This window comes from Typopeltis vanoorti, chromosome 6 (assembly GCF_054136105.1).
Source record: "Typopeltis vanoorti isolate ZY-2024b chromosome 6, IOZ_Tvanoo_1.0, whole genome shotgun sequence".
Classification (NCBI taxonomy): Eukaryota; Metazoa; Arthropoda; class Arachnida; order Uropygi; family Thelyphonidae; genus Typopeltis; species Typopeltis vanoorti.
Window position 1 is genome coordinate 91,242,566 of NC_143554.1, and position 26,040 is coordinate 91,268,605.

Genomic DNA, 26,040 nt, shown 5'->3' on the forward strand with positions numbered 1-26,040 from the left:
TTGTAACATTATTTTTAAGATGTATAGGCATACTAATCGAATTTGGGTATAGAAAAAATGATGCACTAATTGGGGGCGCATTAATCGAGGGATTGCTGATGCTATTTCATATGAACATTTGCCATGTAAATATTTATAGAATACACATATTTCAGAAACTAAACACCTGTGTGAAAGTGGGAGGACTGAGTTGGTAAGAGATGGATTATTAATCAGTCTAATTGCCTTCTTCTGTATTGAGTCAACCATTTTTAGAGAGCACTTAGGGGTGCCCACCACTCCAAATGTGAGAGCAGTATTCAATAGCTGGGTGGATTTGTGATTTCTATAAGGTAAACAGCTATTCAGAGGTGAAGTAACATCTTGAGCAAAAGAGAAATCCTAGTTTTTTTAGAAGCTGAGAAGGCAGTGGTTGTGATGTGTTTATGCCAGGAGAGGCTTGATGTTATGGTGATTCGATTCCAAGAAGAGAAATCTCATCTTGTCTGGAAGTTTGAGTGTTGTCGAAGGTAACACTTAGAGAGAAAACTGGGTTTTTTCTGTTTTTTTTTGTGAGAAATAAGACAACTGTGATTTGCTAGCATTGAAATTTATGAGGTTATCTGAACCCCATTGGAGGATGGCTTGGAGATTAGAATTGAGGGCAGTAGAGGTTGATGTTCTGTTGGTTGAGATGATTTATGTAGAGTAAGGTTTAGCAAATGAAAGGGAGGAGTACATTGTGCTGTCATCTGCAAAACTGTATATTGGGTTGGAGGTCAACTGAAGTAGGTTATTGGCATATAGAAGGAAGAGGGTTGGTGAGAGAACAGAACCTTATGGAACCCTGACATTAGTTGAATGGTGAGAGAATAAGGAACCATCCACTATTACACATAGTGCATCCAGACAGAAAGCTGTTATTCCATCTGCAGAAGTCCTGGGACAGACTAAATGAAGAGAGTTTGTTTAGTAAGTCTTTGTACCAGACCAGGTCCAAATCTTTGGAGATATCAAGTGCAACCACTTGAGATTCACCAAACTTCTCCATAGCATTTATCCAGAAATTGGTGATATATGTGCGTGGATCTCCTGTTGATCGGCAGTGATGGAATCCATACTGGTGGTAATTTATTAGCCTTCATGGTAGTGTAGGATGCCTTCAAGGTAGTGTAGGAGTTGGGAATTGATAGTTTTCTCTATCCACTACTTTAGACAGGACTGAGATAGAGTGGTAGTTTGATGGCAGTGATTTGTCACCCTTCTTGGGAATAGGTCGAACATAGGCCAATTTCAAGGATGTGGGATAGATATCAGTGGAGTAAGAGAATATATACAGGTGACTTATAGGAGTCAGTTCTGGTGCACAAACTTTCAGGACAATTGGAGGAATGCCATGAGGGCCAGGAGGCATTTTTGTGTCTAATGAGAACAATATTTTTCTGATCTCTTTCTGGCAAAAGGATATAGGGGGGCATTGTATATTAAGCATCTGCAATGTTGGGGGCATTTACATGGTTGCTTATGCATTGGGGGCAAAGTATGAAGCCATGAGATTGGCTTTTGCTGTTGGTGATGATGCAATAGAGCCATAATGGATATGATAGGGATGGGAATATTGTTGAGCAAAAGTTACTACCAGTTCTCTTTGCAAGAGGCCAAAAGGCCTGGCTGCCTTTTGGACAGGCTGCAAATTTCCTGGGTTTTTGCTCTTTTGAAATTTGCTATTGTGGAAGCTTTTATAGTTTTCTTGCTGCTATATTGGGCTTTAGTATAAGCACTAAAGGAGGATGGAGCTTGATGTAAGCCAGTTGTGGCATGCTTGATTTTTAATTTGTACAGCCTTTGCAGAACCATGGCTTAGTTAGGGGGAGGACAGCAGTTCAGAGTAGTGTGGAGAATGTATGTTTCCATGCCAGTAGGGATGGAAACATACATTACAATGCAGATGTGTTATGCATATGGAAGGTCAGAAACAATAGTGCAATCATGGGAACGAGGCATAGAAGTCATGGAGGCTGTCCCACTTGGCACTGTAATAATATCAAACTACTCTTGTATGGGAGTGGCTGTATGAGCATTGTTGCATGGGGAAGGATACAAGCACTAGATTGTGGTTGGAATTACCTACCTTGGGGGGGGCACCACATCCATTGTGTATTTGGAAGGGTCACTAATGAGGAAGAGATCTAGGGTGTTTGGGGAGCGGTTAGGGTTATCTAGTATTGTGGTTGGCATATGAACAAATTTTGTAAGGTCATTAGTGATAGCAAATCTGCCTGCAAGATCTGTACAATTGGAGGAGGAAAGCCAGTTGGCTTTATGGACATTAAAATCTCCTAAGAGGATGATTTCACTGTTAGGGAAGTGGGACTGGAGAAAATCAGTGTTTAAGGAGAGGAAATTAAAGAACTCAGGTTGGTTGGTGGTATTAGGGAAGCAATAGAGATAGCAAATGAATTTGACTCAGTGGGTAAGAGAGATTTTCAACTAAAGAAGGTAAGTTGGGTGATTCTGGGTTGGGTATGTGTGGCAAGGTATGTCAGAGCCGACATATGTGCAGTCACTACCCTTGGGTTGAAAGGAGTTAAAGCTATTGAATTCATTATTAAATAAGTAGTGAAAATATTCTTAAACACCACTCAAACTTGCACTGCTATTATTTATTACTACATTACTTTTTTATTTAGTTTAATTGAAGAAGTCTCATTCTCATCTGAAAAACATTAATTATTCTTCTTTATTGAAAATAGCTCGAACTTGCTTACTATCATATTCTTCTTTTGGTGTTTGGTGTTTTAGTGATGCAGTAGAATATTCAGAAGGATAATATGTTTTGCACCTTTTAGTTGTACAAGACTGAGTTCTTATACAACCAAATACACAACTTTGTCCAACTTCAGATATCATCCTGATACAGAACACTTTATTAACATTATTATCATTATTATTATCTTAAGATCTCCATGAAATCAAGGGCTCATTGTGGGAGGTCTGTCACACACACACACATACATGCATAGCTCATCATACTGTGTCTTAAATATATTCACATTCTCTGCAGTCACCATGCTTTTAGGCAATGCATTCCAGTCATTCACCACTCTCCGCACATAAAACTTTCTTCTCACTTCTTTGCTCACACCTTCTTTATATGATAGCAAATGATTTCATGTACAGGCTGCATAGAAGAAATGGATGTGACTTTTTAGATGTGTGGAGCATGTTTGGTGGCAGAAAAGACTTGTATAAGAAAGATGGCCTGCACTTGAATGCATTTGGCACTAGGAGCCTGGAGAAATTACTTCTTCTATGAGACCTAATGAAGAGAGTCAGAGAAACTAGATCATCAAGGAAGAAATGTGTGAAAATTGAGCTATGGTATGGTATGCAAACATAATAAAGATATGAATATCTTCAAACGTGGTTATGTATGTGCAAAAGGGGTGGGAAAATATGCGTTGGGTTCGGACCTTTTAAGTATGTCTTGGGAGGGAAAAGAGAAAATTCTAGAACAAGACCAAATAGATTGTATATCTAATTATAAACAATAGGCTAGGTGATAATTTATTATGTCTATACACCAATGCCAGGAGCATCAAAAACAAAGAGGTTGAGTCGTTGCTTTATTGAATACAATGTGGCCTAAGATTGTTGGCATTAGTGAAACCTTGCTATCAGAATCAGTTATGGTGAGTGGGATCAAGTGTAATGGGTATTAAAGTAGAAACACAAGAAAACAATGATGGTAACACTGTCCCATATAACATTGAGATCAATCAAGTCTATCTGGTGTGAAGTGGAGGTTAACAGAATGAAATATATGGTGGGGTGTTGCTACAGACCTGGCAGCTCAGTTGCAGGGGACGAAGAAATGCATCGTCAATTTAACCTTATGGGTACTAAACAAGTGATCATTATGAGTGACTAATTAACCAAACATTGATTGGGTAGAAGAGAAATCTCATGATAAGAATGAATAGGAATTTACTGAATTGTTACAAGACAACTTTCTCAAGCAGCATGTGAAAGAAGGAACTTGAGGCCAAAGAGCATTGGATTTGCTCATAGCATCAGAAGGAGTCTCTGTTAAGAATATGGCTATTTTACCCCAATTGTTGACAGTGATCATATTGTGCTTTCTTGGGAAGTATGTTACATGCTGAACTACAAAGCTGGAAATTATGAAGAACGTAGGAGAATATTATCTTTGGTCGCATGGTATCAGTTATTGAATGGGAAGGTCAGCATTGCATGGAAATCGTTGAAAAAGTGTTTGAATGAGGCAGTATCTGAATGTATTTCCCTAATGAGATTGTTCAGTTAATGAGTGCTTATCTTAAAGCTAAGATATATCAACCAGGTGTATGTAACATGGTGCACAGTGCTACTACTACATTGGATGAAGAGTTAGAGCAGGGGTTGGGAACCTTTTTGAACCAAAGAGCCATTCCACCAAAAAATTAATTAAAACAAAATTTTGGGAGCCGCAACTTCAATTCAATTTTTCCTGACTCAAAGTTGCAGTTAGTTCAAACTTAGGTAAATTTGTTTTTAATTTAGTACTTCCAGATATCAAATGCCACTTTTATGTTTGCATATAAATTTTTTATACGTTTAATAAATAAATTGAAGAAATTATCTGACCCATAGAGGGTGCCATGTAAGGACATTAGTTCTGTTGTCAGTTACAATTTAAATTGTTTTCCACAATTACTTAGTTTAGTGCTGTGTGCCTGTCAAAGTTATAATTGTGATCTGATGATGCTGGACAGAGAACCAGCAAAATATTAATGAGTTTAATAAATGTATTTTTTTCTCTCTTGGTATTGTTGTTACCATTAATCATTATTAGTGGATTGGTTATTATCAGTAATCAATGGCACCTAAGGCCTTTCTTTATATGAAGATTGTAAATAAAGTAGTGGCAACACTATCAGGAGACATAGTTGGTAATTGAAATGTTACTCTTGACAGAAAGAGGTGCTAGTTGTATGTACTGTACATGCACACAAGACCCATTCTAACAAGTGTCTTGTTAAAGTGGTTAAAGTCAAGACTCAGTGTGTAATGCTTTAAGGTAAGTTCATGAGATTAGAACAATGATCCTGGATTAAGGTCCAGGTTGCAAAAGGTAAAACTGTGAACAACTGTTATCATGGCCTTAGGGAAAGAGACTCGATAGTTTACCATACTGAGCTGTCACAAGATGGGTCAGTGCATTTCATGCAAGGCGAGATCACTCAGATGATAATCACCATACAGGATGACCTGCCATTGTTGAGCTTGTTTGGGGGGGGGGACTCCTCACGGTTGATCAGCAATGAACTGTATGTTAGTTGGCTCAAGAAATTGAGATAAACCACCAAAGTGTTTGGCTCCTCCTAAAAAAAGAGGCTCAGTATGTGCAAAATTTCAGCTCATTAGGTTCTACATTATTTGACTGAAATTCAAACATGGCACAGTTATGCATTTGCCTCCAGCTGGAATGATACGAAAATGAAGGGATGCATTCCTGAATCAATGAACCATATTGTAGCCATTGATAAAACTTGGGCAAGGGCTTTTGAGCCTGAACTGAAAAGACAATCCGGCAAATGGTGCCATTCAGGATCAACCTAATCCAAAAAAAACTTCACCAGGAGCCCATCAAAGTTAAAGGAATACTGATAGTTTCTTGCAATGTTCAAGGTGTCATTCTTCATCATGCTGTGCCCCAGTGGTAAACTGTTAACACACAGTAATTGATGACTTCTGGAGTACCATTTGTGTCCAGCTTTAAGAAGAAAGTGACCACATTTTTTCACAGGTTCTCCACTGTATTTATTGCACGATGCATGATATCATTTGCTGCAATTTAGAGATAGAGATGTTGGTGGCAATGGGAAGTATTGGAGCATCCTCTGTATTCAATGAATATGAGTCCTTGTTACTTTGACTTGTTCCCCAAAATGAATGAACCCCTCAGAGGTCTGCAGTTTCATGATGTGCAAGAGGTTCTTTGAGCAGTAGGTCACACTATCACTGATATCAACAGGCAACACTCTGCTGATGGTAACCAATGGCTCCCTCATATTTGGAAACAGGTGCAGAACATGGCAAGAGATTATATTGAAGGGATGTAATTGTATAGACTTGATATATAAACTATTTTACATTTTGTGCACATGTTGCTGCCACTTTATTTACAACTTTTGTATATGTGAAAAGAAGGAGAGGATTTTTGTACTGTATCATGGTTGGAACCTGTTATAATTCCTTGAATACGAGGAATTGCAGTCAGTTCTCACTGTAGCAAACTTGTGGGTACTGCAGGACAGTTTATTATAGTGACTTTCTTATACCTACTAATGTGCATGTAGAGCACATGTTGGGACTTTTTTTGGAAAAGTTTTTTGGTAGTAAATTTGTTATAGTAAGAGTGAATGAACTGTATATGATTGAAGAACAGCCTTAGAAGTTGTAAGGTCTATGGCAGTGGTGTTCAACCTTCTTCACTACGTGAGCTTTTTTTCTATAAAAAGTTATTCGGCGATCTATTCTCTTATAAGTTATTCAGCGATCTACTCTCTTATATTGATCACGTTCCCCCAACCTGATATCTGATTGCACACAAATAAACAACTAAAAATAAACAGCTAAAAAAAAATACGCAATTAAAAACTTTATTTCTGTATTTAAAAATTTATTTATCACTTTTAATTATTTTAATACAACAAAAAAAAAAAAATATATTGGAATAAAATATTTTTCTCCATTTTGGAAAACCAAAGTTAGAAAAAATAACAGATTGATTACAAACTCATAAGTTACAGGAAATGCTGGTTAATTTAAAAAAAAAAAAAAAAAGTTAATGTGAAATTTGGCATTGTTTGGACCTTGCAGTATTTTCATAGTCAAATTGATATGAAGAAGTGGCCAATCGCAGACAATCATCCAAATGATCATTTGTACTTTGGTTTCTTAATTGATTTTTTATGACTATCATATTTGAAAAAGCGGATTCTGACAAGTATGTCGATCCGAAACACGACAGAATTTTTCGTGCAATATCAGTTAATATTGGGAATTTTTCATGTACATACTTCCAAATGACTTCATTGTTTATTGATTTTAAATGTAAACTATTCTGAATGTTTATTATCTCAAGTTCTACTTCAGCTTGGTTTATATCAAACAGCTCACTAATTTAATTTGAAATTTCAAGTTTTCTTGTAATGGATTATTGATAAAAGATACAATCATTTAAGTTTTATTAAAATCTTTAAATCTTGAATTTATTTCTTCCTCAACTAATTCTATTTCACGAATAAATTCTTTTAAATCATAGCGAAGGATTTCTTGATTTTGTTAAAAAATTTTTAATAAATATGGGAGATGTCTAAATTCGCAGTCATTTATATTTTTCTTTAATAAAAGTAAGTATTGTTGGAAAGTTTTTATTGAACTTAACATGTCAATTAAATTTTTATCTCTACCTTGTAACTCTAAATTTAAATTGCTTAATTTCGTACAGAAATCTGCTAAAAATGATAAGTGTAACAACCATCTTTTATCACTCAATTGTGGATAAATATCTCCTTTTTCATCAAGAAAATTTTTTATATAGTTAATTAATACAAGAAATCTTTCTAAAAATTGACTTCTGCTGAGGCAGCGAACATTATTGTACAACAGAAGTTCCCTATCATCATCTGCCTGTAATTTAAATAACCGCCATTGCAGGGCTTTTCCTCGAACAGAATTTACAATTTTAAATGTAATATCCAAAACATCTTTTGTGTTTAATCTTTTACTACACAGTACTTGTTGGTAAATAATACAGTGGTACGTTAAAAAATCTGGATATTTGTCATCGTTTTTACATAATGAAATGAAGCCTGATTTATTACCTATCATTGCAGGAGCACTATCAGTAGTAATAGACACAAGTTTAAAAAGTGGAAGTTTGTGTTGTTTCACAAATTCATCAAATGCCGAAAAAATGCCTTCTCCCCTAGCCCTTCCCAATAACGGTATAATTTTCAAAAGTTCTTCTTTACTTGAATAATCTTGAAATACCATGCGAATGAATACCATTAACTGAGCAATATCAGTGAAGTCGTTTGATTCATCAAATTGTAATGAAAATGCAACACACTAGTGAATGTCTGACATTAACCTGGTCTGGAAACTTTTCTCCAGCAATTGGAACTCTTCCTTTCGGCAATTTGAAGCCTTGTCTGTGGCCTAGAAGTAGTCTCTCTCTCTCTCTCTAGCGACGTCTTGAACTGAGAAGCCCCTTACTGGAAGCGGGGAACTCCTCTCTCAAACAGCGTGGATCTGGGTAGTCTCTCTGATGGCGACTCTGGACCGGGCAGCCTCCTCTCTGACAGCAATTCTGGAACCAGGACCCCTTCTGCTTGCTTCAGTTCCCTTTTATTAGGTCTCCTCTGAGACCTTGCATGAAGTTTGGCAACCCCAAAGAATCGGTATGAGTTTTTCATCTTAAGTTTCAAGTTTGGCACACCTTTTGTTCTCCTCCGCTTTCTTTTGAAGAAAGTGGAGGAGAACAAAATTGTAAATTGCCGGCCATCGAAAAGTTGTTTGAACTCTTTCTGACCGACTTCGGAGATGTTTCCACTTAGAGCCTGCAAGCCTTTCTCATACATACAGGTTTCAATAACAATCTTTTTAATGCTGCCACGTATTGCTTTGGCGACAAAAACATTGCCTTTGTTTTTAACACTCTAACACATTCTTATTAAAGCAGTATATACAGTTAGCTTCAAAAGAGTTATTTACAAAAACATCTAATACAAACTATACTGAGACAAACAAAGTTTCTTTTTTTACAATATTCACATGAGACTTAACCTAAGTAAAAAATCGATGTAATGTGCTTTGGAATATTTAATATTTAAGCTACAATCGATTTTTAACACTTTGCTTATAATCGTATTCACTCGGCTCAATGTTTGACTTCCACTGATCCAAATTAATTCATTTACCTGGACTTATAAGAAAATTACTGATTTGACAATTTTAACGAAAAATAAATAAATAATAGCAATACACCTAAAGCGAACTAAAAAATAATACAAAATAATGATGAATAAAATATTATGTTTTTGGTTTTAATTAAATTTGTAAGTAAGGAGAAATACACAAGAGATCGACCAAAATCGCTCCGCGATCGACGGGTTGAGCACCCCTGGTCTATGGTGACGTGCTGACAGAATCAGTGTGTCGTCTTAGGTGTTGATGCAGTTTAATTGGAGCTGAAGGCTGCCTTGATCATAACAAGTTCTAGCCATAATTCAGGATTCTAAGATTCTCTGTTTCTTTCTCTCTCTTTAAATTCATGTGTTATTGAAACCAACTAATAGTGAGTTTTTCCAATTTTATTACAAGTAGTCTATTTAGAATTCCAGATTCTCTCATTTTTTTTATTTTTTCCTAAATGGATGTCACTATTTCCTAATGGATGTCACTATTTCCTATTAATGATGAAAATTCTTTTCAACTTTGTATTAGTTGAAGCAACACATGATCAACATCATATTGGTTCATACTATGATTAAGCACAATAGGTGCATATTTTTTAATATTACTGTAGCTTTTCAGATTGCACATCCAGGTATAAATAATAGCATTTATATATATTTTGCTATTACTCAGAGCTATGTTCTTTTGTGTTGTGTAGCTTGTATCTGGGGATGTATTTTATCTGGAAGATGATGCTGATAAAAGAATCAAAACATCAGTATAATTAAAAACTATTTTATCATCTGGGGGTTGCATTAGGGTGAAATCTATATAAGTGGGAAGAGACGTTGATAGTCAAACTAGAGTGGATGGGGTTGAATATTAGATTAGTACATTGGATCAGAGACTGGCTATCTAATAGGCATCATCAACAGTTTTAGGTCCATTACTGTTTAACTTGTATATTAATGATATTGGCAAAGATTTGGATGGAGATATTCAGTTGTTTGCAGATGATGCAAAGTTGGGACGAACTATGAAGAGTAGAGAAGATGTGGTGTTACAATTAGACTTGAATAAATTGAGTGATTGGGCACAGGAATGGGGATGCGAGGTCAATGTTGCAAAATGTAAGGTTTTAAAATTTGGGAAACAAAGACTGGATGCAGAATTATGCTTGGTGGGGATATATTGTCAGAGGTGGAGGAAATAAGAGATCTTGGGGTGATAGTAGATAAGGATCTGAAATTTAGTGGACACATTGCCAAAATTGTGAAGAAACACAAAGACTTCTGGGAAGGATGCTGAGGACACTGACTTGTAGAAGTACGGAGATTTTCTTGTTCCATTGTATAAGGCTTTGATTAGGCCACATATGGACTACTATGCCCAGATTTGGTTAGTTTTCAAAAGGATGAAGAGATGTTGGAAAGGGTCTCCAAAGGAGACTGACTAAGGCATTCCTGACCTCTGGAATGTCGAATATGAGGAAAGATTGAGAAGATGTAATTTATAGATCTAGTGGATAGGAGGAAGAGGGGAGATATGATAGAGACCTACAAGACCTACAAGTTAGTAAGGGGTTGTTATAGGAGCAATGGTCGAGAGATTCTACAGGAAACAGTGGGAGATCAGGTGAGAACCAGAGGTCATCCCTGGAAACTGTGTAAAGAGGGTGTGAACAGGGGAGTGAGAAGCAGGTTTTTTGCATGCAGAGTTGTGAATGATTGGAATGTCTTGCCTGAGAGTTCAGTGTCTGCAGAGAATTTGAGTCTGTTTAAAGTGTGGTATTGTTAGTTATCATAATCAATTATCCTATAGGCTGCGCCATTGTTATTTATATACTATATGTATTTTTATATATACTTCCCTCTTTATGTATATTATTTTTCTCTCTATATACTTATGAGGTGATTTATTATATAAATCTCTTTTACTAACAATTATTTTTATTTTGACTCCGAGTGTCCCTATATGTTATTATATTTGCACAAAGAGTTCACTCCAATTGGTGCAATGACTTTAACTCATTCTTTCAGAATCCAACTAATCATTGACTCAATACCAAGTACAAAATAAACACATTTAATAAAACTAAAACAATATATATACACTTCTAGTAATAATACATAACTATAACTACAGATTATATGGATCCAAGGCCTTATTTAAAAATATAAACTTACTCTTAAGACTAAACAATTTTTCTTTCACAATCACAAAAAAAATGTTCATAGTCTTTTTCTCTTTCTGTTAAGGCTCTTTTCCAGAAGTTATAAGGCTCCGTACTTCATTTTCAGGATCCTTTTCATCAATCAATATAACACACACAAAGTCTTCTTGACTATATCCTGTTTTCCTTTTAGTAGTAATACTCATCAGATCAGGCACCTTTAATACCTAAAAATCTTCTTAATCAATATATTTTCTAAACTTTCACTTTCAGGCATTCTTAATACTTATAAAACTTCCTTATCAATATTTTCTCTAAGAAAAACATTCACTTTAGAATGTAAGCAACAAGTTCTCCTTTCATTCACAATACTAAATTGACAGTCTTAACTTATTCCACCTTAAAAACTTACAGTTTCAAGATTTCCTTTTATTCATTACTTATTTCTCCTTGAAACCTAATATTTTCACTATTCCCTTTTCGGAATACATTATGAAATTTCTTTTGACTGCCGCACACAAAAACAAATATCAAGTTCCTTCTAACTTGAATATTTACCGGCCAATTTATAAAAACTTGTAGTTTTAAGACTTCTTTTTTATTCTTTACTTATTCCTGCTTGAAACCTATTTATTTTCACAATTCCTTTTTCTTTAACAAGTTCAAAACATTGTTCAAGATTTCTAACTTTTTTCTTATATGCTGTTTCTTTTAAATTATCCTTGAGGCCAAGCCTAAATTGATTAAAGAGCAACCATTCTAAAGAGGATTTCTCTTCAGATGAAATATTAAATCCATGAGCAATGCTCCACAATCTATGATAATATTCAGAAACAGATTCCTTATTACCTTGGATACACTGTTGAATCTTCCAAATGTTTGGCCCTAATTCTCTTACATTTGAAAATTCTGATATTAGCAAACTTTTAAAGGTTGCATAATTGTCAGTATCTCATAGTAAAGGAGATGTGTTTAAGAATGTTTTGGCTTTTCCCACCAATTTATTACGAAGTATAATTAACAAGTGAAAATCTGACCAATTTCCTAAATCTTTAATCTTTTCTGCATACCTAAAAAATGTTTCTATGCTTTCACTACTATCACCTGAGAAAGAAGGTATTACTAAGGTTGGATTTATTAACCTAAAAAATTCTTCATCATTAACTGAAGGAACTTTACTACTAATATTACTATTTTCTGTAGCCATTTTTTTTTTGGTATTGAGTCAATGATTAGTTGGATTCTGAAAGAGTGAGTTAAAGTCATTGCACCAATTGGAGTGAACTCTTTGTGCAAATATAATAACATATAGGGACACTCGGAGTCAAAAATAAAAATAATTGTTAGTAAAAGAAATTTATATAATATTTCATCTCATAAGTATATAGTATATAAATAACAATGCCGCAGCCTACAGAGTAATTGATTATGATAACTAACAGTATGATGAATTGTGTGTGTACGATAAAAGGACCTCCTAAATGAGTCTTTGATTTCATAGGGTCTTAATAATTTCATAGGGTAATAATAACGAAAGCTGAAAACTGACTAGAGCTTTTTAACCACTGTATGGTCTTCACTTTTTTGTGATGTATTTCAATATTCAGGTGGATATCTAATTTCTGGATTCCTTGCCATGTCAGTAACCCTTCTTGCAATGTCTTGTACTGTTTGTGAACTCGTTCATTGCACATCTCCTTATATTCCTTCTGCAACATTTTTTATGTTATTTTTATTTTGTAGTTCTTGCTTGATGAAGCTCAGTTTAATTTTTGATTGACTTATCCTTCTGATTCCAGGTATGCAGTTTTATGTTTCTGTACCATTTTTCTATACACTGATGACAGCTTTTCCTGCAGCTCTTGCTGCTGTGATACTGCACCAAGCTGCTTTCCAAGTTTGTTATAATTACACTTCTGTAATTCTCTATATTTTTCTTTAGCTGAAAATTCTGATGCTTCTTACCAAATCCAAACTGCATATAGACTGGTTCTGATGTTATACCAGATCCAGCATTTTTGAATCTCAGGTATCTTCCATTGCATATGTTTAAGGCAGTTATTTCTCAGTGACTGCAGATATTTCACATTTTCCTCCTCTCTCTGTGTTCTTCCCTCCTTTATTTTTTGTTATTAATTAGTTTTCTATAATAATTACTTACTCTGTACTCATTCAACTAATCTGTTGTTGCATGCTACCTAAATTTTCCATTGCATTTATAGGCCTGTAGCAGCTGCCATCTATATATTTTCTTCTGTTAGTCTCTATCTCAAACTGGATAGCCTCAAGTGTACTACCTCCTACAAATGCTTTACTAGCAATGTTTAATTTAATGTTTAATGTTTTACTCTTCCTAAATGTTTATTTTTTGTCGGTTGTATTTCTTCTGCTGTTGTCAGAAGTTCCACTTGCTGCATGTTAATCTTTCTGTTTTCTCCTGAAAATGTGATATCATTTACATTTGATTCTTACAACTATGTCTTTTTCATTCAACCAAGTGTTGCTACTTTTTTCTTTTTTTTAAATTATGCCCATTATAAATGTAAGTATGCATGTCTAAAGATTATTATTTTCGTGGGCATCTGCATCGAATCAACTTTTTGAAATTGAAACATGAATTTATTTCTATTCATGCCTATTCTTTCCTTTTAGATGTACCAGTCATTTGCACATGGTTCATATGTCATTAATGTAGGTTTACAAATTCCTTAGACTTTTAGTAAGTAGTTTAAATATACTGACAATCCAATATAGATTTTCCCTTAAAAACAAACAGTTTCTTTCTCCCGACATACTTTTGTTTCAATGGAAGTATAAACAAACCATGATTTGTCGCATGCTTCTGTACAAACAGAAAACAAGAGACAAATTCTCATATCTTCATCTGTGGGGAAGTATTACATGAGGCAGTTTATCCTGCCTGTCATAAACATGTTAAGGATTCCCCCCCCCCCCAATACACACAGAGGTTTCTATCCTTATTATTATCCTAAGACCACCATGGAGTCAATGACTAATATAGGAGGTCCCTTTGTCATACACAGCTCATCATACCATTCAAATTCTCTACAGACACCACACTCTCAGGCAAGGCATTCGGATCATTCACAACTCTACATGCAAAAAACATTCTTCTCACTCCCTTGTTCACATCCTCCTTATAAGCTTCCAGGGATAACAAGAGGTCATCCCTGGAAGGGATAATTTACTTATCAATGACAACAATTGACACACAGATAGGACTAGAATTTGATGCTTGAGTTCTGTCACCTCCCTTACGAAATGGCACAATCTTCCTTCCTTCCACTCCTTTGGAACTTGACCCAGTGCAAGACTCATATTAAACAAATATGTCAAGGCAGATGCCAACTCCACTGCACATTCCTTCAAAATATGTGGTCCTTATAGCTCTAGTTTCTGTGATTCTTCACACCTTTCTCTGATCAGGACTTTTTCTAAACATTGAACTGCAGATCCATTCAAATACAGGCTTTCCTTTATATATTAAAGGAAAGCCTGTATTTGAATGGATCTGGAATGGATCCCTCCATATAAAGAACTGCAACTTACACATAGACTTTATTGTACAATGAAACCTGTGGAGTATTCATGACTGAACAAACACACGTAACCACAGTGATACTTAGGATGAAATATTTACTTATTAAATTTTATTAGGATGAAATATTTACTTATTAAATTATTTACTTATTACTTTGGTTCCATGTGTTTGTTCAGTTTTACACATACTCATTTGCTGTTCTAACCCTTCTCATTTCATTTCTATCATATCATATCATAGCAACAAATTTACATCTTTCTGTTTCAGTCTTCTTTTTTTCAATTCTTCCAAACTTTTTCATATTCTGACTCATTCTTGATACCTATCAAACCATTCATATCTGCCAAAATTGTCAATGCTTTTGCTTTCTCTCTTTTCATTTTAACATCATTATTATATATTTAAAATCTTGGCTCCAGACAAATAATATTTTGTCAATTGTTTTCAGCAAGTATACAACAAATGGAATCATCATCATACAATACTGACTTCTTTATCTTGCTCTCATACACTTTCATATTTTCCTCTCTCTCCTTCCTTGAACTTCTCTCCCTCTCTTCTTTGTGACACTGTATGCTAGATATTTCTCCATTCTCTTCATATAACTTTCCATATGAGTTCATGGAAAGGAGACCAATATTGCTTGGGTCCTGCTCAAGAACTATCTGGCAGAGGCAATATCTACATGCATTACAAGAGTCAGGAGGTTAAATAAGGTAGGTATGAAATGGATGAATTATCATCAAGCCTAAGTTAGGTGCAGTCTGGAAGAAAATGCATTATGGAGGCAGCACATGATGAGTGGTAATAATCAGTTGCTTGATGAGCACAAAGAGTAGGCAGGTGAGTAGGGTAACTCATTTGGAAAGGGTAGCAGAAGTGCAATATGAGCAGTAGTTAATGACAAAAAAAAAAAAAAAAATACAAAATCCCAGGGAATTGCTTTGATACATGATGAGTAGAATAAAAAATAATTATGGAAGGATGATACTGGCTGGTGAAAATGATAAAATGGTAACCTAGAGATATTGTTGAGATATAAAATGAGCAATTCGTAAAGGTATTTTATTCTTGTGTATGTAACAATATTCAAAACATGAATGCAATGGGTAGGCTGGAAGAGGAACCTCATGGTGAGTGAACTTATTTAATATGAATCTTGCATTGAGCTAAGTTCCAAAGGAGTGGAAAGAGGGCAAAAACAACATTGTTCTGCTTCATAAGGGACTTCACAAGACTAAGTCTTTTAATTATAGGCCAGTCTCTGTGTCTTGAGTTTTTTTAAAGTGTCAGAAAGGTTAATAAGGACCAATATTCAAAATTGGGTTGCAATGGCAACATTCCTTTTTGATGGACAACAGGGAATTATCATTATCATTCTATTTACTTATTATAAAAAAATGACAGATACATTGGATAAGGGGGGTTGCATTCACAGTAGTATGTTTACATTTTGCAAAGGTTTTTGATAGATTGTCACATGACAAGGTGATAACTAAATTGGAATAGATCGGATTGGATAGTAGATTAGTGCTCTGGATTGGATATTAGTTGTCTGATAAGTATCAGCAAGTTATATAGGAAGGGTGATATCTCAAAAGAAGAAATTCACTAGCAGTGTGCTCCGAGGGTCTGTTTTGAGGCATTGCTGTTTAACCTGTATGTCAGTGATATCTGGAAAGATCTGAATGATGATATGCAGCTTGCAGTAGTTGATGATGATGCAAAGTTAGGAAGAACTAAGAAGAGTATAACAGTTGTTGTGGCTTTATAAAAATATTTGAATAGACCAGGTGAATGGGCAAGTGAGTAGGGGTTACTAGTTCAATGTTGCAATATGAACAGTTTTAAAATTTGGAAAGCAAAAATAGGATGCAGAGTATACGGGGGGGGGGTGAGGAGTAGGTATTTTTGCACGGAGAGTGGAAGGCAGTTGAAATGCATTACCTGAGAGTATGATGAGTACAGAGATAGCAAATGCATTTAAGGCATGGTAACATGAGCTGTGTGTGTGTGTGTGTGTGTGTGTGTGTGTGTGTGTGAATATCTTCATTGCCCTGTGTGAGACCACGACTATTCCTTTTTAAATATACACATTGGAGTAATTAAAAGTAAAGTAATTACTGCAATGCATGTATTTTTCATAAATTCTTCACAATGAATCTTTCAACTTTATAACATTAATAGACATCCCTCCCACAAAATGGGATTCGGAAAGCAGAGTTACTATCCACCTAGCCATCCAGGCTGTCAAAATACACTAATCCCAAATTAAATATTATTATTATTTGTTGTTGTTTGTGTCATCATGTACATTCTTATATTTGCAACATAATGCTTTTTACATCTAATTTTCTTGATACATGTTATTTATTTTGTAACATTTTTGTTATATATTAAACATATGTAGAAGAGTGATACCAAAATTGATAGGTACTGGACATAGGCAGATGATCATTGTCCTTCCCTCACTGGATATAGTTGACTGTTAATCCATCAACAGGGTGCAGGTTAACATTTGCTTAAGATACTAATAATAACAAAGTCCTCTCTCTCTTTCAAAACAAACTGATAACTTTGGAGTTTAAGTGTTTTGTTAAGAAAAGAAAATTTTTCTATGATGACTGCATTTACAGAAAGAAAATATTTTTTATATATATGTATTTTCCTGTGAAGCAGCCATCTTAATAAATTTCCTTGATGACTAATTTTTAAACTTTCTTTTGTGGTTTTTAGAAAATAAAATGGTAACGATATATGTCGGATATGGTTTTTCTGGCATACTTTCAGACATGTTTGTTTTATACTTGATTTTTTAGAGGCCTATAACTTGTGTTCCTGTTCCTCTCTTTCACTGTTTTGGGTGTGTTGGTGGAAGTACCATTTCTGTGTTGCATAAATTTACTGCTGTATATCCTACTGCCAGTTTTGAGCCTGAAAAAACACTTGAGGCTATTCATCAACATAGGTATTAGATTCCAATATCTTGTGAATAATATATCATATTTATATGGTAAGATGGGTGCTACCTGTATCTTAATTTTTGTGCTGATCTTAAAGAGATTATGTAGTTGTAACAAAAATATTTTTGAATATATGTATTTTCCTATGAGCTCTTCTGTTGAACATTATATAAAAATGGTGAATAGTGCTTAGCCAGCACTGTATTTGTGCGCATATGCAAATATACATCTAAAAATAACTTCAAAATGTAAATAGCATTCATTTTGTTGTGCATACATTTTAGTAATCATTGCAAGTTGTGATATGTGCTTTGGTGGAAGCTAAACTTCACACTGACCTTGTAGAGTGTGTACATCATGTATATTAGCTTTTAGTATTAGTATACTTCCAAGTCTCCATCGAGCCTGAAGACTGATCGCTAGAGGTAGAACACTCGCCGACTGCAATAACCATCATACCTTGCCTTGACTACATTCAATGTTAGCAGACTCACCACCTGTTCAGACAGTGAATTCCACTCATTAACCACCTACCAAACAAAAAAATCTCCATTTCACTTCCTTGCTCACATGATCTTTGTACAAGTTTCCAGGGATGATCTCTCATTCTCACATCACCCATTATCCCATGCAATAATTACTCTGTATCTATCTGACGGGCTCCTCTTACCATTTATACATCTCAATCATATCATCCCTCCTCCTCCTCTTATCTGCCAAGCTCTGAAGAACACATTCCCTCAATCTATCCTCATACTCAATATTCCAGAGGTCCTGAGACAGTTATTTGTTTCTGCACTCACTCTCTCTCTCTCTCTCCAATGTTTCCTTATCACCAGTATAGACAGATGACTAGATCTGTGTGCAGAAATCCAAATGACACCTAAATAGTGCTTTATGCAGTGGAACTGTCACCTCCTTATCTATACATGTGTTAGTATTCTTTGCATTAAAACAGCAGTTTTCTGGGTAACCCTTACAACTGTTGCAGCATGTTCTCTGGACTTCTGTTTCCCATCCAGCAAGATCTCCAGAACCCTTGCCTCTTCCATGTCTTGAAGCAAAATTTCTCCAGTACAGTAAACCTTGTTCCATCTTCTCTGGCTGAGCTGCATAAATTTACACCTAACAATACTGAAATGATATTTCTTCAGCCAAAAGCACCAACTTATTCAAATCCTCTACAACAACACATCAGAACATCCTGACATTGCCCTTCCTATTTAGCATCATTAACAAACTACTAAGCATCTCCTTTCACACAATGAACTATATCATCGATATGTAAGTTAAATAACAATGGTCCGAACAGAGCCATGTGGTACCTCAATTGTTACCTTCCTTTTTTGGAACTCTGCACCTTTATACACAATTCGTTTCCTATCAGTCAATCATTCCTGTAACCAAGCTACCAAAAAACTATTGATCCCTATCGTACTTATTTTTAAACAGTAGTTCAGTAGTATTTTCAACAGTACTTATCATCATCAGACCTCTATGGAATCAAGAGACTCATTGCAGGAGGTCTCTCTCTCTCTCTCTCTCTCTCTCACACACACAGCTCATCATACCTTGACTTAAATGTATTCATTGTCTCTGTACTCACCACACTCTCAGGCAATGCATTATCACCCACCACTCTCCATATAAGAACCCTCCACTCACAGCCTCCTTATACAGCTTCCAGGGATGGCCTCTTGTTCTGTCTCCAGACATTGTATGAAGAATCTCATCTGCAATAAGTTGGTTGGCAATTACCCCCTTACCAACTTATATGTCTCAAGTATGTATCCCCCCCCCCTCCTTCTATTGACTAGGCTCTTGATCACAACTCCAGACAAGCAGATTGGCATATAATTCAAAATCTTAGTCTTATCACTCCCTTTATGAAGTGGAAAAATTTTGTCCTCTTTCCACTTCTTTGGAACTTGGGCCAATCTAAGAGTCATGTTAAAAAGTTAAGCTAAAGCTGTTGTTAACCCTGGATCATTCCCAGAAGACATGCTGTGATATATTATCAAGTCCAATGGCCTTCCTGACACCAGGTTTACTCAATTCCTCATATCTTCTGCTCGCTCACCATTATTAGTGGTTCCCCCCTAATTCTGACTACTCTCAAGTTCTGCATTATGTTACAGTCACAAGGATGGGATACTTTAATGAACTGCTCATTTAGCACCTCTACTATATCCTCCTCAGTGTTTATCATTCTCCCATTATCACTGACCAACATCATCCTCCCATGATCATTCTACTTTGTAGGCAATTGTGTTTAAGAATATTTCTGAAATATCTGACTTTTCTCTTTTTAATTTCTTTTATCAGGTTTCTGTTTTCTCCTGCCATCTTTAGTACCTCTTCATTTGTTTTTTTTGTCTTTTCGTGATATCCTCATAATTCTTCGCAGCATCCACATTTCGAAGCCTTCCAGTTTTTTCACACTCAGATTGGAAAGTGTCCGTGTCTCTACTCCACATAATAATGTGGACCATATGTAACATTTGGAGATTCTTAGTCTTGTTTTCAGATTTAATTTTCTAGATGTCAGTAATCTTTTAATATTATTGAAGGTTGACTTGCGATATCAATCCTTCTTCTAGTTTAATCTTCTGTCTTTCCATTCTCTGTGATCAAGTGTCCAAGGTATATATATATGTTTGCACTTGTCCTAAATTATTTTCTTTTATATTGATGTATATTTTTGGTATTTCCTTCTCTCTTGAAATTATCATGATTTTTATCTTTTTAAAGTTGAAATTGAGGTCATAGTGTTCACTGTAATTGAGGGTTTCATCTATAAGAATTTTGAGGTCATGTTTGTTTTCAGCTAGAACTGCATATTTTATCATTTGCATATCTTAGGTTATTAATGTTTCTACCACTACAATGATTACTTTGAGGTTACTAATTTTATTAAATATTTCTTCTGTGTATAGGTTAAAAAGAATTGGGGACAAGACACAGCCTTGTCTCACTGTCTCACACCTTTCTGAACTGGGAATTCTTCTGAGGTCTCTCCATTTATTCTCAAAGATGCAGTCTGTTCCCAGTAAAGAGTAGTTATTAACCTAATGTCTTTTCTGTCCATGCCTATTTTTGAAAGAATTTCAATTAACTGCTTGTGTTGAACATTGTCGAATGCCTTTTTGTAATCTATGAAACAGAGATACACATCTTTTTGTTTTTCTAAATATCTTTCTATAATGATTCTGATTTTGAAAATACTTTCTCTCGTACCTACATGTTCTATACATATTTTTCTTTTATTTCTTTCGAGAATAACATTATCATCGTCATCATCAAATTCCTGACATGTACCCTCAGTACATGTCAGGAATTTGTTTCTCATGTAAGAATGATGCAAGTTTTTCAGCATGAAAAACTTACATCATTACTAACTTTCTATATACAATTTTCATCCAAATCAATTTGTTCCTGTCAAGATTAGACTTTAACATTATCAGATCTTATATTACTATCCTCTAAGGCAGTTTTTACTCTATCAATCCACCTATATCTTGGTCTCTTCCTCAGAGAACACTTGTTTTGCTAATCTTTCCTCTCCCATTCTGTTTAAGTGACCATGCCAACTTGAGGTTAGCTCTGCTAACACATTCCTGGATGCTAACAATGTCAAGTTCTTTCCTGTCCTCGTCTTTAATATGATATTGTCATTGATGCCATCTGTTCATGTCCCCTAATCTTTCTCAGGACTCTCATATCTTTGGTCTTTGTCAAGTGTTTTACTTCTGACCTAGCTTTCAGATCCATAAGTTAAAATTGTTGGAAGTTTTTCCCCACTTGGTTAAACTATAATAAATTTAGTGTAATCCTTTATTCAAGTGTAAGCAAACAAAGTTTACACCTGAAGTATCTTCAGGATTGAGGCAACTCGTGGTAAAGGTGGACCAAACTCTCATCACTCCTTGTCTTAGTATTTCCCATAATGCAAAGCACATCTCCTTGCAGAAGTGTATAATGCTATGCATTAAGGGAAGAGCCACTACCCAGACCAGTTTCGACCTTTATTGAATGTTCAAGTACAGGTCAAACTCCAAAAACTCAGCATTGTCCCCCTCAGTAACAGGCTCACCCTGCCACTGAGAAGAACTCTCAGAACCGGTTGGCTCTGAGAGTTTGGATGGGACTGAAGTCAGAGTATAGCAATTTAGTAAACACAGCAAATGATGCATTCCTACCATTTGGTTCTACTTATTTATGTGAGGTATCATTTTCTGCAATGACAGGTATTAAAACCAAATATCGAAATAAATTAAACTCGGAACAAGACCTTCGTGTCGTAGTATCAGAAGCCATCAAACCAGAATTTCAAGAAATTATGAAAGAAATGCAAGGCCATTTCTCATTGTTCACATTAAAAACTGTAATAAATATGTTTCTAAGCTGTTAATAATAAAAATAATGTATAAAAATATCTAACTTTTTAAAATTATTATATGATGATACAAGGCATATTTCCTCTTTATAATACTTATTAGAATAGATTTTTGCTCAATCAATTGGGGGTACGTGTTATTATAATTTTTTCTGTCTTGGGGGTACGCGATCAAAAAAGTTTGGAGACCACATCATCTACATAGCATAGCCAGGCAGTGGGTTTATGTGGGACATAGTTTAAGGATTTTTCTTCAAAGGTCTCCATGCAGAAGTGGCTGGAGATGGAGAAAGGTGGAGGACTCTAGGCCTGACTTCAGTTGCCTTTCCTCAGCTTCATTTGTCCAGTGTTAGTGCCTGTGTGCACATATCATTGTTTTTGTGATCCCTGATGATGGTAATGTAGCATTGCTGAAATATAGTAACATATTAATTAAAATTATTATAATTAATATATTAGTATACATTGTTTATTTCCTGAAAAATAATAGCCTTATATGTTGGTTACTCATAACTATCTACAAGAATTACTACAGTAGGGTTTCAGACATCATATTTGAAGAGAAGAAAAGGTGGGGGAGAGACGTGACAGATGTTGCATTGCACTATGTGTTAAAAATATCATACAGTGGCAAAATTTGAAAAGGATGATGGAAGTAATACAGAATGTTCAGTATTGTATTAAAATAATAAGCAAGATTTTCAATAAAATGCAATTTGTCATAGTTTTGGTTAACCTTTAATTGAAAACAAATAACCTAAAGTTTGCATGTTCTTTTTTTAATTTAACTTACAAAAGAAAAAAAAAAATCAGCAAGGGGAGTTTAGGTTGGTTTCTGCTTTAAACTCAGGTGAAAAGGTTAATGGCTGCTACATTTTGTGATTCCATTTATCAGTTGTTTGTAATTTAAATTTGTAATGTTTCTGTGATTTCTGTATGTCTACTAATTGTACATGTCAGCATTGTGATGTTACTTTCAATTTTTTTGTGTTTTGTTTTTTGCTTTACTTTGCTTTTAGAAAACCATATTATGTGTCCCTGTTCCTTTCTTTCATTGTTTTGGAAATGTTGTTGGAAGCACAGCATCTGTATTATATAAGCTCTTGTGTATATGTCCAGCTGCTAGTTTTGAAGCTGAAAAAACCCTTTGTGCTATTCATCAATATAGGTATTTAGACTGTATTTGTTTTCTGTGTTACTTTATCAAATATATATATATATATATATATTATTGCTGTTGCTAATATATTATTATTATCTGACCTCCAGGTATTAGGAGACACATCAAAGGAAGCCATATATATATATATTTAGAATTAATAATTATACTGACTAGAACCCGAGGAGTATAATAAAAAACTTTAATGAATCACAACTAGTTTCATCGGAGTTCCGACTTCTTCAGGTGACTAAGAAATAACTAAAAACTTACAAAAACTAATATGGTAAAAAAAAAAATCAATAAATATATGGGCTTTTCAGTTTAACACAAAAGAGTTAGAATAATAGCGGCAGTCATATTTGAATTAGACACCGCATGGCATTATTAGCATGAGTTGATGTTGAGTGGTAGCTGATTTTAGAGCACCAGTATTGGATTACTGTGCTATGGGAATCAGGCAAACTATAACTAAGATTACTGTTCATGTGTGAAGGATCCAGGACTATTTCTTTCGATTCTACAATGCATCTTTCAAACTCATCATTGCATATATATAAATTGGTCATGTGATCCCAATCGATTTGGTGTTGACGCTCTTCAAGATTAGAGTAGGCAGAGAAAAGAACATGACTGGGGAGGGCGTTCGCTCGGGTTCTTTTGTAGGAGATGTCACGTCTGTGTTCCTCGAGACGTAGTGAAATAGATTTATCTGTCTGACCGAAATAAGGTCTACCACAGTCGCACACAACTTTATAAACACCTGGAAAATGTAGCTGGTTGTGTTTTGGTTTTGGGCAGCTCAGAAAGGAACGAAGCTTTGGTAGCATGGTATAGTTGGTTTTTTATGTTGAATTTCTTCAAAATTCTAGCAAGTTTTGGGGTCAAAGAGCTTATATATGGTAACTGGATGTGGGTGATCGGGTTGGATTCCTCTTCTTGTCAAGGTTGTTGACGTTAATGGCAATGTCAACAACCATTTTTTTTACCGTATTAGTTTTTGTAAGTTTTTAGTTATTTCTTACTCACCTGAAGAAGTCAGAACTCCGATGAAACTAGTTGTGATTCATTAAAGTTTTTTATTATACTCCTCGGGTTCTAGTCAGTATAATCATTAATTCTAAATGTATACATCCCGAGTCAACTCTAGTAACAAACAAACACACACACACACACACACACACACATTATATATACAGGGTGTTCGGGATAAATTTGACATATTTATAATTAATTATATTTTTCCATACGTTACATGTATTAACACACACTTCTCTTCATTTAAAAGTTTGGACCCTTCTTCATTCATATACAAGATGTCAGAAAGGATGGATAGCTGGAACCCACCTGAATCATGGAAGAGAATAACTTGTATCATGATGATTCGTGCCCGCCATCAAAATAAGGATATTACGACTGCTGCCCAATGCTCCCTGAATACAGTAAAAACAATCAGGCATGAACTAGAGACTTGCAATGGTGACTACGAGGATGTAGCAAGAAGAAAGATCCCTAGCAGACGATCTGATTGCGTTCGTACAGCAGAATTCCTCGCAAATCTGCAGGAACAGGTGTTGAAGAACCCTGGCATTGGAATTCGGGCTTTGTTCGTGGAGTTGCTAACTGTAGTCAAGCCCTGGATAACAAGGGTAGCCAATGGTAGGCCATATGTATGGCAGCAGGATTCGGCCCCTTGCCACACCTCTGGGAAAAGTCAAAAATGGTTGTCTGAAAATTTCTACGACTTCACCAGTCCAAATGTTTGGCCTCCAAACTCCCCAGACCTTAACCCCATGGATTATTTTGTATGGGGCGCAGTTGAAAAAGACACCAATCGCACTTCCAGTAATACAAAAGCCCAGTTAATGGATAAAATTAAAACAGTTTTTGCGGCCCTTCCCAGGGAGACTGTAGCATCAGCTTGTTCGAGGTTCCGAAGCAGAATTGAAGCTGTGATCGATGCTAATGGTGGTTATTTTGAGTAAATCTTGTTGATAGTATTGTAATTAACTCTGCCTGTAATGTTTTTTTGTCAATTCATTAAATTTAATAGATACAAAGAAGATTTTCTTTTTCCTTACGAAACTGTCAAATTTATCCCGAACACCCTGTATATATATCATACCTTCTCTTAAACTCATTTGCACTACATGCACACAATAACTCAACAGGCACACTGTTTTATTTTACTCACTGACCCACTGCTGTGTGAGAGAAAAATATAGCTCTCACCCCATTCTTAACTACACACAAATTTAACTTCCATGGATATCTTCCCCACCCTCCCACCTTCTATATAATGAAAAATTTCATCACTCGATATCCTATAATAACACCCTCTCAGAAGTTGATAGACTTCAATCATATCACCTCACTTTCTCCTGTTTAGCAGTGTGCGCGCGTGTGGACACACACACACCGGTAATGTCTGAAGTCTACGTACTCTCAATCTATCCTTATAATCTACATTCCATAATCCAGATTTCATCTCTATAACTCTTCTTTGTAGTCTTTCCATAGCTTCTATATCCCCTCCAAACCAAGGAGACCAAATGTGCACATAATAGTCCAGGTATGGTTATATCAAGGCCTTGTAAAGAGGCTAAATGATTTCCATATCCTTACAGGTCAATATTAGTTTAAGCATTATGATTACCCCTGAGTTTTACTTGCAATTTTTGCTATGTGACTTTTGAACTTCAATTTTCTATCCACCATAACTCCAATGACTCTAGTCTTGTTAGTTACTCCAAGCTAATTCCACCAATATGATATATGAGATTGGATATCTCATCAGACCAAATGGCAGAACTTTATATTTACTAACATTGCATTGATAGC

General features: G+C 35.3%; 1 protein-coding gene across 2 annotated transcripts in view; it reads left to right on the plus strand.

Moving 5' to 3' along the window:
* The window catches only part of LOC150105701 (medium-chain acyl-CoA ligase ACSF2, mitochondrial-like), a 398,514-nt gene that overhangs the window by 186,596 nt on the left and 185,878 nt on the right, over window positions 1–26,040 (plus strand). Inside the window, exon 9 of one of the 2 annotated variants that reach the window (XM_090394306.1) lies at window positions 17,501–17,649. In XM_090394306.1, coding sequence (XP_090250432.1) covers window positions 17,501–17,649 — 149 coding nt within the window. Of the gene's footprint in view, window positions 1–17,500; window positions 17,650–23,059; window positions 23,209–26,040 lie in introns of both variants that reach the window. The other variant, XM_090394307.1, reaches the window with a different exon arrangement.